Below are 13,374 nucleotides of genomic sequence, written 5' to 3'. Positions count from 1 at the left end.
CATTAACCACATTCCATCATTCCATTAAAGTAATAAGTTGTGTCCGAGCTAATCAACAAGTTGGCCGGTGTAAAAGAAGCAGAGGAGGCTAGATGTTTCAGAGGTGGTGTCGTGGGTGTGTGTGTGTGTGTGTGTGGGGGGGGGGAATCAAAGGACTCCACCAACAATCTATATAATTATCATCATCTGCTGCTTTTCCTCCCTGGCAAAGAAACACTCCATCCATTTGTAGAAATCGCCCGGGGGAACGTTACATCAAAACTAATCATAACGATTAAAATCAGCTTCTCTGCGAGAGGGCGGCGAAGGCAAGTTGGAGGCAGGAGGAGTGCGAGTGTTGTAAATGCAGAAAAAAAAATGATTTCTTTATTTGATTTTATAAAAACATAAACTCAACAAAGACCGAGGCGCGCGGCTGTGATCGCTTCCTTTCGCTCGCAGTTTTATTCCGCAGATTGGTTTAGACTGGGGCAGAGACATGAGCTAATTGTATCCTGATCTTTGCCTTGAGGGGTTTCGGAGCCCTGGAGCAAGTATTCTCTGTATTTTGTTCTGTCTACCTTAGCCAAGCTATTGCATTTCTCACTGGTGTGGGAAGGGAAGCAGATCGCGAGCCAAAACGGAGGGAAAAGGTGCACAAAAAGATACTTTATGCCGCTCTGCGTTTCAGGTAAGCGCGGATTTATTTGGTTTGCTGTTATTTCCGAGGCTGGATGCGCTGGGACGTTGGGGCGCAGCAGCTTTTACGCATGTGCCAAGCGAATCGAGTGGTACAGTTCTTAAAAAATATTTAACCACTTCCTGGCTATTGTTCATTAGTTACTGTGCTAAAGTGTGCGCCCGACGCCGACATGCGGAGCTGCCGACGAGGCGTGTGATTGAAGCGAACATCGGATTACGGGCTCAGATGTTGTCGAGCGAGCACTCCACTTATCCACCGTGTGAATTCGCTCCTGGCGCGTTTCAGCCCCCGAACGCGCCGCCGTCTCCGCGTCGCCGTCGCCGCGCAACTTGGCCGTAACTTCGTCGAACCCGCTTTTCGCCGCTTGCGCGAGGATTTTCGCCGTCGGTTTCGTCGCGAAACAGTTCTATTTCCTGCCTGCCCCAGATCTTCTAATGAAAGACGCCATTGTGGAGTAATTTCGCCGCGGGCGTTTTTTCCATACTCTGTAAGACAGGATGTACCTTTTACACACGTCAATGCCGAATGTGAATCATCGTTTAGCACAAGCCTCGACGGTGTTGAGAAAATCACATTTATGTAAACGAAGACACAAATAGCGGTGACTTTTATTCTCTTTTATTTATTTTTTCTTGCTCCGTGACCGCGCCGTGCGTAATCAACTCCAAGGTCCGGACTGCGAACGGGCAAATGTAGGTCAAAAACCACAGTGAACGTATTCCACCTCCGGGGATGTGCATTCTATAAATGACAGCACAGTTGCCTTATGAAAGTTCACACTTCATAGTTGCCTGCTGAAACACGGGTGACGCTTTTGTTAATTTTGTCTTCGCTGCATAGATAAGTTTTATTAAATGACGTTCAGTATTTACGCGTAACCTCATCAATGAAATCCTCCTAAGTTCAGGTCACCTGTAAAGAAAAGCCAGTAGTCGCCTTCACCAGATTCACAGTGCGCATGTTTAAACTGAGGGGTGTTGGAGTGACGGGTCTGATCACTTGATGGCGCTGTAACAACAAAAGCTTACTCGCTGAACGTAAAGCATCTGATCACGTCCCCCCGTTAAATAAAACTTAACGAACATGTTAAACAAAGACGCCCGTTTCTAAGACCCGCGGGTCCTCGTCACGTGCGCCAGCCTCCAACCTCGGCACGTTTGGTTTCCCCGTGCGTTGCAAGGCCGTGGCCGGAGATGCTGTTATTCATTCATATGATGGCGCTGCCACTCCTGCGCCTTGGGACGGTTCGATCCGTGCCAGTGAACATGCACCACTGTCTCCAGCAGCCTGCAGCAACACGGCGCTGATCACACTTCCTCGTGTGTGATGTAGCGCCGCAGTAATTCCACCCAGAAGTAGCTCTAGTAATAAAACCCGGAGGAAAACTGCGTATTGGAGCGGTGCAACTAAAACTTTACATCATTTCAGCCTTAGTTGGTTGTACATTGTCAAACACAGCTCCATAATCCACATAAATTACAAATGATCATAATTTAACTTCCAGCTCTTCTACTTGCACAGCAAATATAATGCAAAGGGACGATTTGCCCTAACTCCAGTGTTTCCCAGGCCTTTCTGTCACTACCTGCTGCCGTTTCTGCCTTTGCACGGCTCCAAGTGACTGAAGTTAACCCAAAGTCTGTGGCTGTCTGTGTGTGGACATTTGAAACAAATGGCCGAGGGCACCGAGCAGAGACAACCCATCGAGATTATGTAAATACCAGTCTCCCTGCCTCCGACTGAATGTTAATGCTCTGATCTGAAATGCTAATTGTGTCTTGTGCGATATGTCGAAGCCGAAGAGCTGCATTGTGGGATGGAAAATTGAAAGCTGGTTTGTTGCTTATGCTGATCCCAGTAGGCCCTTTGATTACTGCAGCAGCAGACAGGCACTTACTTCCTGGGCTTTTTGAAGCGTTACTGGGCGAAGGCCTGCACCAGGCTGCCGTACACACATGTGCGGGGTTTGTTTATTCACATAAAAGCCACGACGCTGGAAAAAACGCTACAGCAGCACTGTAGACTTTGAGGCTCCTCATTTTGTTACACAACTTGACTAAATGGGCGAATTCTTTAAAAACACACGAGACAAATGCTATAGACACCACCGTCACACAAGAGACCCTGGTACCGCGGCCAGCAACAGGTAGGACAGGCCTTCAGTGCACATCTGGAACCCCTGGCTGATGCACGGGTCCGCTGACGGATCCACATTCGCAGTGACCTTGGAAGTGTCCCCGAACGGTGGTAAAAGTGCCAAAACACAGACATGCGATGTGGATGTCGACGACATATCCACCGACTCGGTGCGATTTCCCGATTTGAGAGCACATTCCGACAGCCACCCACCCAAACACCCTGTTCTCTTTCACTCTCTCTTCTCTCTCCTCTGCAATTTTCCATAATGCCTTACAGATTTTACACTCAATCCACCTTTGCGATGACAAGGCTTTGAGGAAATCCAATTCCACCAAGCTGTTTTCAGAACTTACTCTCCACAGGCACACACTCACTTCTCGCAGTCTCTCTCTCTCTCTCTCTCTCGCACACACACACGCACACCATCATCTCCACAAATTAGTCAGGGAACAAATTACCTGCATTCTGAGTGTGATCCCACGCACTTTGCCGGCTGCCTTACACAGGTCCCCTTTTGAAGAGCAGCCATGTGATTTCTCTCTCTTTTGCCCTGCAGGCCCCTTTGCCTTCTGCGAGGGATTCTGGAGTTGAATTTTAAAACTATGTATGGCTGCTGCCTGCGCTTATCAGCGCGTGCACAAGCGGCATGCAAATCAGACCAGGATCACACACCGCATTGGAGGCCTACACTCAAAGGCAAGCTTAATTGCTAATTGGGTATCTAGGTGTGAAACTCACACTGCCAATGAGAATCAGGAATGTGGATGTTTTAAGGCCAGTGGTTGAACTAATTAATTTTAATCAGAATGTTATTAAAAATTGTGGATTCCCTGCATTTTTTATGGAGGAGCAGCCCAGGAGAGTGCTGTGGCAGTACTTTTAACTGCATTTGGACATGTTGTGGTCTGGTGTTGTACTCCTCATGCTATTTGTGTTGTTTGGTGGGGTTTTTTGTGCACTCCTGGTCATAGGTGGTGTTTCAGCACAGCACTTATGATCCTGACGTTTGTGGGGCACGACGCCAACTACTGATGAAAACCATATTGAGCGTGTCCATCTTGTCTGAGTGACAGATGTTATAGTGGGACATGAGTTTTCATTATTAGTATTCTGTGGAAATGATAAAAAAAGATTGTCCACCGCAACACCTTTTTAATTATTAACCAGGTGCGAATGAATGAAACGTGTGAGGGTGAAAAAGGTTATTAATAACTGGGTCTCGGTGCCGTTGGTGGGGGAGAGTTGGACCTGCTGAACAATGGGCAGCGGGATCAGGACGAGAGGAGCCGTGCGCGCGCACAAACGCCGCTCCGAAAAGGGCAAAGGGCAGCCGTGGGGTCCAGATGTGAGCGCCGACCCGACTCGCCCGGCAGACGCTCCCACTTTGGTCGGCGGGACTCGTTTAATTCTGAAAATGCGACACGCATACCTGCCGCTGAAGCAGCGACAGCCCAGAAGAGCCGCGGGCGCTACGATGCTAATGTTGTCGGGGGCTTTGACTTCTTCCAGCCATTGCAAAGGAGCCGCTCCGCGTGACAGCCACGGCGCCGCTCTTCCCCCGGTGTTCGCTCGCCGCGCTTTTTTTTTTCACGCCTCTCCACATTTTTGGCAGGTGCGTTCGGAGAGGGGGGTAAAAAAAAAAAAAAAAAAACAACAACAACAACCCACCACCCCGAGACGACCGCGCTGTGTCTGCTCACCTTAAACTCTGAGCGGTAATGGACGAAACGGATATCATGGACTTAACGCATCAGAAGGCGAGGAAGCGGCCGCGTCCAATCAGTTCCGTGGACGAGTCCGTGCACGCGTCCCTCAAACGGCTGCCGATGCGAGCGGCGGAGTGCAGGGAGTCCTCGCTGATGTTCGCGGTGCGAGGAGAGCCGCTCCCCGCAGCGTCGCTCAAGCAAAATGACCACTCGGTGACTTCCTCTCCGACCACGGTGATGCCGGCGCAGGTAAAACGCGTACAAAACCCCGCATGTTGTCTGCAACGGGACCCGCGAAGTTACTGCATAGGCTGCTGAACGCTCGACGCTGTGGCGGATGCATGCGGGGATGGAACGCATCGGTCCCGTTGTCCTTAATGGCACTGCGCGCACTTGTTGTCACGTTGTACACGCACCGTCTGTGCGCGTGGAGGGTCGTTTCTGCCTTCAATGCTTTTTTTAACCCGTTTCAGTAAATATCAGTCGCATGGAGCTAGTAACCATCGTTGATGGAGATGGAACACTCACTTGCGTTTTCCCCCATCTTCCTGGTGGGAAACTTTTTTTGGGGGGTGAAGTAGCCTGATTTCACCAGCAATTGTCTGCTATTAGTGTTTTGTAGGTTATGAGGAGACGGTTCCTACAGATCCTATTTCAGTATTCAAATCAAGAGTCGTTAATACGCGTTTCCAAGACCGCGAGATTGATGCTCCAAATTAATTTGGTTTTGGAGATTATGGCCCACAGGAGTGAATGCTTGTGCTTTGTGGCAGCATTCAGGTCAAGGTCAGGCTGCTCTAACTTGCAGAGGATCATATTTCTTTGCTGTCCTGAGTGTTGAGTTAGTTACAAAGCAGAAATCATAACCACTTTCTTTGTATTTGTGCCCTTTTTTGCCTTTGATTTGCAGCTGGAGCTGGTGTTTGATGCATGTCCTGCTGGTCATGCGAGTGTTAAACTCCTTCTCTCCCTTGTTGCTGAAACAGGATAATCGCTCCAGCATGTCCAGGCCCATGATCACTAGGTCACCAGTGTCTCCCTTGAGCAACCAGGGCATCCCCACGCCTGCTCAGCTCACCAAGTCCAACGCCCCTGTCCACATCGATGTTGGGGGACACATGTACACCAGCAGTCTGGCCACCTTAACAAAATTCCCAGAGTCTCGGTGAGTGTGTATTGCCACGTATGTAAGCACGTGATGAAGATGAAATCGGTGCTTTTGGTCTTGGCTGAATGTTACTTTCAAGAATTTTTAATGTCACCCAGTGACATTAAGCCATCAAATGTCAAAAGTCTTCAAATCTCACTCAGCACTCGGTCGACATCATTCCCTTCGTGTATCAGCCGGGTTGGGTTTGATCAGCGGCTCCCAACATATAACCCACGGTTATTCTGAGAGGTAAACAGTCCGCGGAGGCTTTGATTGCAGGATGCAGCGCACAGACAAAAGCAACTTGGTTATTGTGACAGCTGTCACAGCAGCAGCGAAGGGCCAAAGGGCGCGAGGCCATCTGGAGGGTGGGAGGCTGCACTGTCGCTGCCGGCCCGGGGGGGGGGGACTGGCATCCTGCCTCAGGCGGCCCACCACCAGCTGGCCCTGACCTCTGCAGACCACCTCTGCTTCTAATCTGCTCCTTTCTCTCGCTCTTTCTTCTCTTCCTTTGCCTCATTTCAACCTCCCCAATGTCTTTTTTAGAGCTCAGCGTGTGTCTGTGCAAAGGTGTGAAGAACATTTCAGAGCCTGAGAATATTGATGTGGTTTTAGTATGTTTCCCATATTCTCATAGATGTTCCAGGAACAGGTTTTACACGTAAAATCAAGAAACGGAGGCTAATATTGACATGTTTTCTCCCTCCCTCTCCCTCTCTGTCTGCCCAACCTGCCACCCCTCCCCTCTGTGTGTGGGCAGAATCGGTCGTCTCTTTGATGGCACAGAGCCTATAGTCCTGGACAGCCTGAAGCAGCACTACTTCATTGACAGGGATGGACACATGTTCCGCTACATCCTCAACTTCCTCAGGACGTCCAAGCTCCTCATTCCCGACGACTTCAAAGTGAGTAGATGTCCATCCTGGAAACTGTAACGGCCCATCAGCCAGTCAGCAAACCTACAACTTAGCACGCACAATGCTGGCGGAGGCTGCCCGCGTGCCCTTGGTCACTTGTCCTCTTTGAATTACTGAAAATGGCCCCAGTGCCGGAGGGGGAAATACGAGGACTCGATCCTAACGTGTTTACTGATGATGAGATACGGCCTGATCCCCGCGATTATTAGCTGCCAAACCTCCTTTACGATACAACACGCGAGGCGCACGGCGAGAATTCATCGAGCCAAACAAATAAACGCTGTGGCGCCACTGACCCCTGTGATGCCGAGCCATGTGCGAGTCTCACTGTATGCGACGCATTAACATTCCTTCTGTTTTATTCGTTTGTGTCACCGAGTCCGTAATTATTTAACTTGCCCTGGGAGAAAATAAATAACCGCATTATCTGATGGACTGTCCACAGTGTGAGTCAATCAGCGGAAAGTATGTCAGCTAAAATAAGCAAAGACAAAAGGCGGGCTGGAGTTCAGGCCGAGGCTGCAGCCACATGGAGCACATTTGGAGATTCGGATGAGAACGCCGGGTCGCGTCGCAGCGCAGACCCCGCAGTCGTGCGGGTAAAGGATCTGCCCTGTGCTACACGTCACATTGCATCTCCTCCGCTTAGCGGCTTTCCGCTGCATTGTGTTCTGGTGCGGCTTATTGCACGTTGCTCGTCGTCTCCATTTGCTTTGGATTAGCTTTGTTTACTGTGTTGCGGCTGCCAGGTGCCCCCAGTTGTTAGTCACGAATATTCCACACATGGGTACAGATGCTAGCATCACATGGTTTCCAGTGTTGGCCTCATGGCACAGATGCATGGTCAGCACCCAAAGCCCAAAGGTAGTTGGTGTTAATGATGGGTCTTGTTACTAACTGAACTAGTAAAATGTCATATTCACCTACATCCCATAATCGCGTCTGCCGCAGGACTACAGCCTGCTGTACGAGGAGGCGCGGTACTTCCAGCTGCAGCCCATGCTGGCCGAGCTGGAGCGCTGGCGCCAGGACCAGGAGCTGAGCAGGGTCTCGCGCCCCTGCGAGTGCCTGGTGGTGCGCGTGGCGCCCGACCTGGGCGAGCGGATCACGCTGAGCGGCGACAAGGCCCTGATCGAGGACGTGTTCCCGGAGATCGGCGACGTCATGTGCAACTCCGTCAACGCCGGCTGGAACCACGACTCCACGCACGTCATCCGATTCCCGCTCAATGGGTACTGCCACCTCAACTCCGTCCAGGTAACGGCACTGTGGCTGAACCCAGCATCTTAGTTTCCATATGCTGCATAATTAGATACTAGTGTACCTGTTTTTCCATTCAGCCCAAGGGAGTAACTGAGGTGATGATTCGTTCGTTCAGCCTCTCTTCATTTGCCCTAATACTGCAGAGTTTTAAAATTTTACTGATGCCTGATTTGACGTCCTATCTATTTTTAATCTAATCAAAATCACAAGAACAGCCTTGCAGAAAAATACGCCCTTTGATGACTCAATCAAAGCTTCAATTTAGCAAGCGATCATTAGACAAACCTCCCACTATCTTTACTTTTCTCTGATCTGATCGGAATAATAATTGTGACTTCGACTCTGGAAGTGGTCAATGGTCAGCTTCAATGAGGTTGCACCACTTCAACCCTCATGGAGCGGCTGCTTTCTTCATCTCCACTGGCCTCGTGGGCTCCACAAGACACTTACAATGAAATCCTTAGGTCATGTTGAGTGTTCTTAACTTTCATATTGACTTGGCACCTCTGATAAATTCAATCAAACTCTTTAATTGACATAATTTAAGATGAGTTTCTGATAGCGGACCTCTGCAGATCCATAAGGCTGTAGATGCAAACTAATGGCAAGTAAACTAGCTCTGCAGGCGATAATGTAGACATCTATAGTTATTAAAGGAGTTCTGCCACATACTGTTAACTTTAGTTCTGTCTTAATTAACACATGCAGTAGAAGGGGAAAGATTCCAAGTATTCATTATTCATATGAAATATAGAAAACATACTCAAACCCTCCTGACACTGTAACACCAAGAGTAGAAATATATTTTGGAAAACTATGCATTGTTTCATACTCAGTGTGTATTTGGCAATATTGAATCTTCCTAATTATATATTGATATTGCACTAATTCATTTATGGTCAAAATCCTCAGATATGCCTCAATAAATGATGGCGGAGAGGCATGTTTGAAAAGATTTCACAATGATTTGGACTGTGTCTCCATGTGAGCAAGTCGAATCTCTATCTCCTTCCCGAAAAAACACACACAAACAAACCCGTCTCTGAAGTGTGCAAGTCGTGGAGAGCGAGCAAGAGAGTGAGCATGCTCCCTGGCAGGTTGTCCCCAGGCAGGGCCCATAATCCTGTTTGGTTATTAAAGCACGCCGGCGGTGGATGCTGTATCTGCGGCTAATGGAGGCAGGGCGGGGGTTTGGAGAGAAGGAAGGGGGGGGGGGGGCAGAGAGAGCTGCCAGCAGTAGGGGGACCTTTGTAGTTTCGGCGGAGGCTTGGGCCTCGGGGCAGGGGAAGAAATGGAGAGAGGGGGTTTTGCTAAGCAACCCGCGCCGAGCCAAGTGGCAGAGAGAAAGCCTCGCCGCTCCCTGGGGCCTCTTCGATGGAATGCGATCCTACAGCCCCCCTGGACACGTCTGCAGATGTCTGCGAGGCCGCGAGAGATCGGGAGCGGCGGCACACGCGCGTTGCGGCGAACAATGAGAGGCCCTTGGTTTCGGGAGTCTCGCGAAAAAAAACGCCTCATCCAAATTCCCGTCACAGGCCGCGCGCCGCCGCAGCTTATTCCCGAAGCCGCTCCCGGCGCTTTGGGCTCGGCAGCAGTGCGACGTTTCTGACGAGTCTATCCCTTTTCCGCGTTGCAGCGACGAACAAAAGGTTACATGAAAACGTTCTGAGTTGATCAAGCGCCGCCTGTCGCCACGCTGCTAATGACGCCACCGGCTCTGACCACTTCCTTTGTCTCCCGCAGGTTCTAGAGCGCCTCCAACAACGCGGCTTCGAGATCGCCGGCTCCTGCGGCGGCGGCGTGGACTCATCCCAATTTAGCGAGTACGTCCTGAGGAGGGAACTGAGGAGGACGGGTCAGCGAGGACCCAATTCGAACAGGATAAAGCAGGAGCAGCTGGACTAGAAACCTCCTGAGCAGCAGGTGGCGCTAGACTTTTTCTTTTTTTTTGTGGCAGCCAAACGCTTGACGCTGCAGAGCTCTGTGGACTCAATTTTTTTTGTTCACCTTGTTGATGTTTTCGTTTCGTTAAACTCCAGAATCATCTAGGGAATAAAAAAAAAGGTCAACAGAGGATTTTTACCGTACGAAGACACAAGATATTTGTTAAGTTTGAGATTGCAAGGACATTTGTGATTGTCTAGCCCCTGATAAACCAATTCAAAACGGATTTATATATGCTGGATCCCCAAACAAAGTTGGTTTTAAAACTTGGAGCCTACATTAGGTTACCCACGACTTCTATTACACCTATATAAATTTAAAAGAAGGCTTTTATCGCTGATGTAGTACGTTGCATAGCTTGTCTCACTAGCAAATTGGCTGAGTCTGTTTTTATGCCTCGCTGTAAAAAGGTCACTAATGTGTTGCTTACAGTTCAGAATGTCTCAGTTGTCATGAACATCTTTTTTTACTACTACTTCATGTTAAATATTGTGATACCAATGAAGTGTTAGTTTTTCTTTATGGAGGTTATTTTATTGGAATATGCCATAAAATATAGTTGACATTAGTATCATAATTTAACATTTAACAAAGACCAATCTATATCCATGATTTAGTAAATTATGACATCATTTCCCTCACTGGGGCATATGAACCACTAAACCCCATGTGCTACTTTGGGAGTTTTTTAATTGGACCATTATATTCTTCCGAGTCATGACCTGTATAGTTTCTCATTGTATATGTGTTTGTGTTTTTTACATGGAATATTTTTAAAGCAAGTCAGACATGGCTGAACAGATTAAAACCATATTGTGCAACCCACTCCAGGATCGTCTTTACTCGTAGCACATATTGATATGAAGTTAAACATGAAGTGTTTCTCAGATGACTGACCCGCCTACGCTCCCGCGATTTGAGTTAAGAGGAATGTAGCGAAACGTGAAATAAATCTCAACTGAAGTTGTCACCGTGTCTGTTCGCTGTTTTTCCATTGCTGTAGGGAACGCATTGACTTTTCCACGTCTTCCCAGGTTGGCATCAGATATTAACAATGGTGCATCTATTCCACATTTCAACATCCTGAATGTGTTTAGCACCAAAACGAAGGAAAGCCTCGGAAGAACTAAGAAGGTAAAGCTAATGTTACCAAGGAAATTGTACCTTGAGGATTTATGCTGGTGCATCAGTGACTACATGGGGCATTCTTTACTTCCTTATATTGAATAGAGCCGACTTCTCTACGCAAGTCCTGTCAGTTGTGCTTCCACACATCCCTCCAGGGCCAAAATCCAAAGTGAAATCCCACACAGAGCCCTGTCGTCTTGTCTTCATCCCTTTTGGCAGAATCTCCACTTTCTTTGGCTATCTGCGGTTTATGCTATATGTCTCCCTTTCAGGCCTCTTTGCCCTAGATTCCCTTTTGACTGACTGTTATTCTCATAGGCTAGAGGTGCAGCTGTGTTGTGAGTGCTACACAACGACGCCGCGCTCTCAATCGTAGAATCAAACTTTTTCGGGGGCCTGAGAAATTAAAGAAGCGTTCACGGGGCAGGTCCGCCTTCTCGCCGCTGCAGCTGAGGAAAGCTCAAGCCGGCGTTTTGCACCAGATTTCAAATTGCAAATCGGCCTTCACCCACACGCAATCGGCATCTTATTACTAAGAAACCAAAACTACTAACTGAATAGCACACGTCATGTGCGACAGGAACATTTTGGCAGTTTGCTCATTTCCGTTTACTGGGAGTGGAATGAGAAGTCAAGGGCTTTGCAGCGAACATGATGCTACAGCCAGCAACTGCTTAACTTAGCTCATCAGTCTTAAAACAGGAGGAAGCAGCTCCCCTGCCTGTGCTGCAAAGTAATAAAATACACCTACCAGCAAATGCTGCATTTATTAAACAGCGTGGGTCACTTTTCTCAGCCTAGTGGGAAGAACACAAGCACATGTTTTATAATATCAAACTATTCCTTTAATAATAGAAATGCTATTGTGATGAATACAGATTATTGACATGCTGTATATCCATGTATTTGCTTTGGTTCATTATGAGAACAACAGCTGATAGCTACAAACGCCTGTCAATATTTTGCTCGGTGTAACATGTGGGAGCTGGTGCGAGCGTGTGTTGCATTTAAAAACTCAGCAGCACTTTTTGTGCATCTCTGTGTGATTTTTAACTTCGTTACCTGTGGGGCAGCCTGAGCATAATGAGACCCCGTCCGGCCCTATCTACACCCACTTCCTGGATTCAGACTGACTTGAAAAGGAATTAGAGATATTTTTTTCTCAGGACACGAGCTGCTGGAGAAAAGATGAATGGTATTAGGAAAGTGACTTCCGGTGCTTTAGAGGAAAAGGGGGTTTCGAGGAGAATAAAGTAATTTGAGATCCTCCTCTTCTTTGTAGTCTGTCTGTGATCATGTCTCTTCCACTCGCTTTCTCTCTAGTGATTATTTCCAGTCATCAAAAGGCAGAGTAGGGCCTGGAGAAAGAGTCTGTGGCCATCTTTCCCCCCTTCCCCGGGCTCTGCTTACTCACCACCAGTGAAGGTCAGTGGATGGACTCATTCACCTCTTCTTCAAATCATCAGCCCTCACGTTCAGGCCCACAGCCCAGTGTGAGCAGCGGCTGCTGTTTCTAATGAACGTCCTGACTAAATACACTTATTAGATGATATACTTTGTACTCTGGGTTCAGCCTTTCTCTCGTTCTCTGTGTTGTTCTGTAGGCAATATTCTGTACTGTAGGTGCCTCCTACCTTTATTGAAAAAGCCTCCTGGCCATTTTATGCCAGCAAGATAATTATAAATGTTACCTTTGGCAAAAAAGCAAAACACAACTCCCACATCTCTCCCCTGCCATTTCTCTCTCTCTCTCTCTTTCTCTCTCCCAGTCTTTCTCCCAGTCTTTCTCTCTCTGCCACCCTCCCTCCTCCCTCACCCTCAGCCTCGGGAGCTTATTTCAAAATTTCAAAGATATCTCATAGTGAGGATGTGAGATTGAAGGCTCATAAATACCTTTATTATAATATAATGGCCACATATTTCTAGCCATTATTTCTAGTGGAAAAATTAGTTCATCTGTGTGATGAATGGCTTTGCAGTCTTTGGGGGCTTTAAATGTTCTTAGATGGACAATTCCTGGTAGGAGAATCTCTCAAATTGGACATTCACGAGTAGAATAATATGTCACAGTGGCTTTGCTTTAGTTGTAGAAATTCAAGTCTAATTTAAAACGGGGGGGAAACTCGTAGTGAAGAGCTACGGCTCAGAACCAATGCGCAGGCAGGTTATTAGGCTTAAACGTGTTTGAAAAGCATCATTTTGCATGCAAAGGAGGAATCCTTGTTACTTTTCTCTCAGCAGTACCACATTAACACATAATCCTTAATGTCCCCCAAGTTTTCTGTTTTGCAGACGCTCCAGGCTAATTGTAATAATCCACTTTTAATGTATAACAGATTTTAACCCAGTGAGCTACTGTATGATAACCTCCGTGGTGGTTTTGTTGGCTCAGTCACACGAAAAACTTTAGCACTTTCTCGGATTAACAATGGCAATACGTGGCAA

The 13,374-nt window shown here is 47.8% G+C and overlaps 1 protein-coding gene across 3 annotated transcripts; it reads left to right on the top strand.

The window, feature by feature from the left end:
• The first annotated feature begins 364 nt into the window (after nt 1–364).
• On the top strand, nt 365–10,769 carry kctd1 (potassium channel tetramerization domain containing 1). 3 transcript variants are annotated; one of them, XM_029132434.3, is made up of 6 exons: nt 365–670; nt 3,378–3,517; nt 5,514–5,692; nt 6,438–6,582; nt 7,546–7,851; nt 9,601–10,769. In XM_029132434.3, exons 2-6 carry the CDS (start codon nt 3,428–3,430, stop codon nt 9,760–9,762), a joined length of 882 nt encoding a protein of 293 aa, XP_028988267.1. In that variant the 5' UTR covers nt 365–670; nt 3,378–3,427; the 3' UTR covers nt 9,763–10,769. The 3 variants fall into 3 exon arrangements, with proteins under 3 accessions (XP_028988267.1, XP_028988268.1, XP_028988266.1); XM_029132435.3 differs by lacking the exon at nt 3,378–3,517 and having other exon boundaries at nt 366–670; XM_029132433.3 differs by lacking the exons at nt 365–670; nt 3,378–3,517 and adding an exon at nt 3,582–4,776.
• The last annotated feature ends 2,605 nt before the right edge of the window (nt 10,770–13,374 follow it).

This window comes from Betta splendens, chromosome 17, assembly GCF_900634795.4.
Source record: "Betta splendens chromosome 17, fBetSpl5.4, whole genome shotgun sequence".
NCBI classification, from domain to species: domain Eukaryota; kingdom Metazoa; phylum Chordata; class Actinopteri; order Anabantiformes; family Osphronemidae; genus Betta; species Betta splendens.
This window is presented reverse-complemented; position numbering and strand designations above follow the sequence as displayed.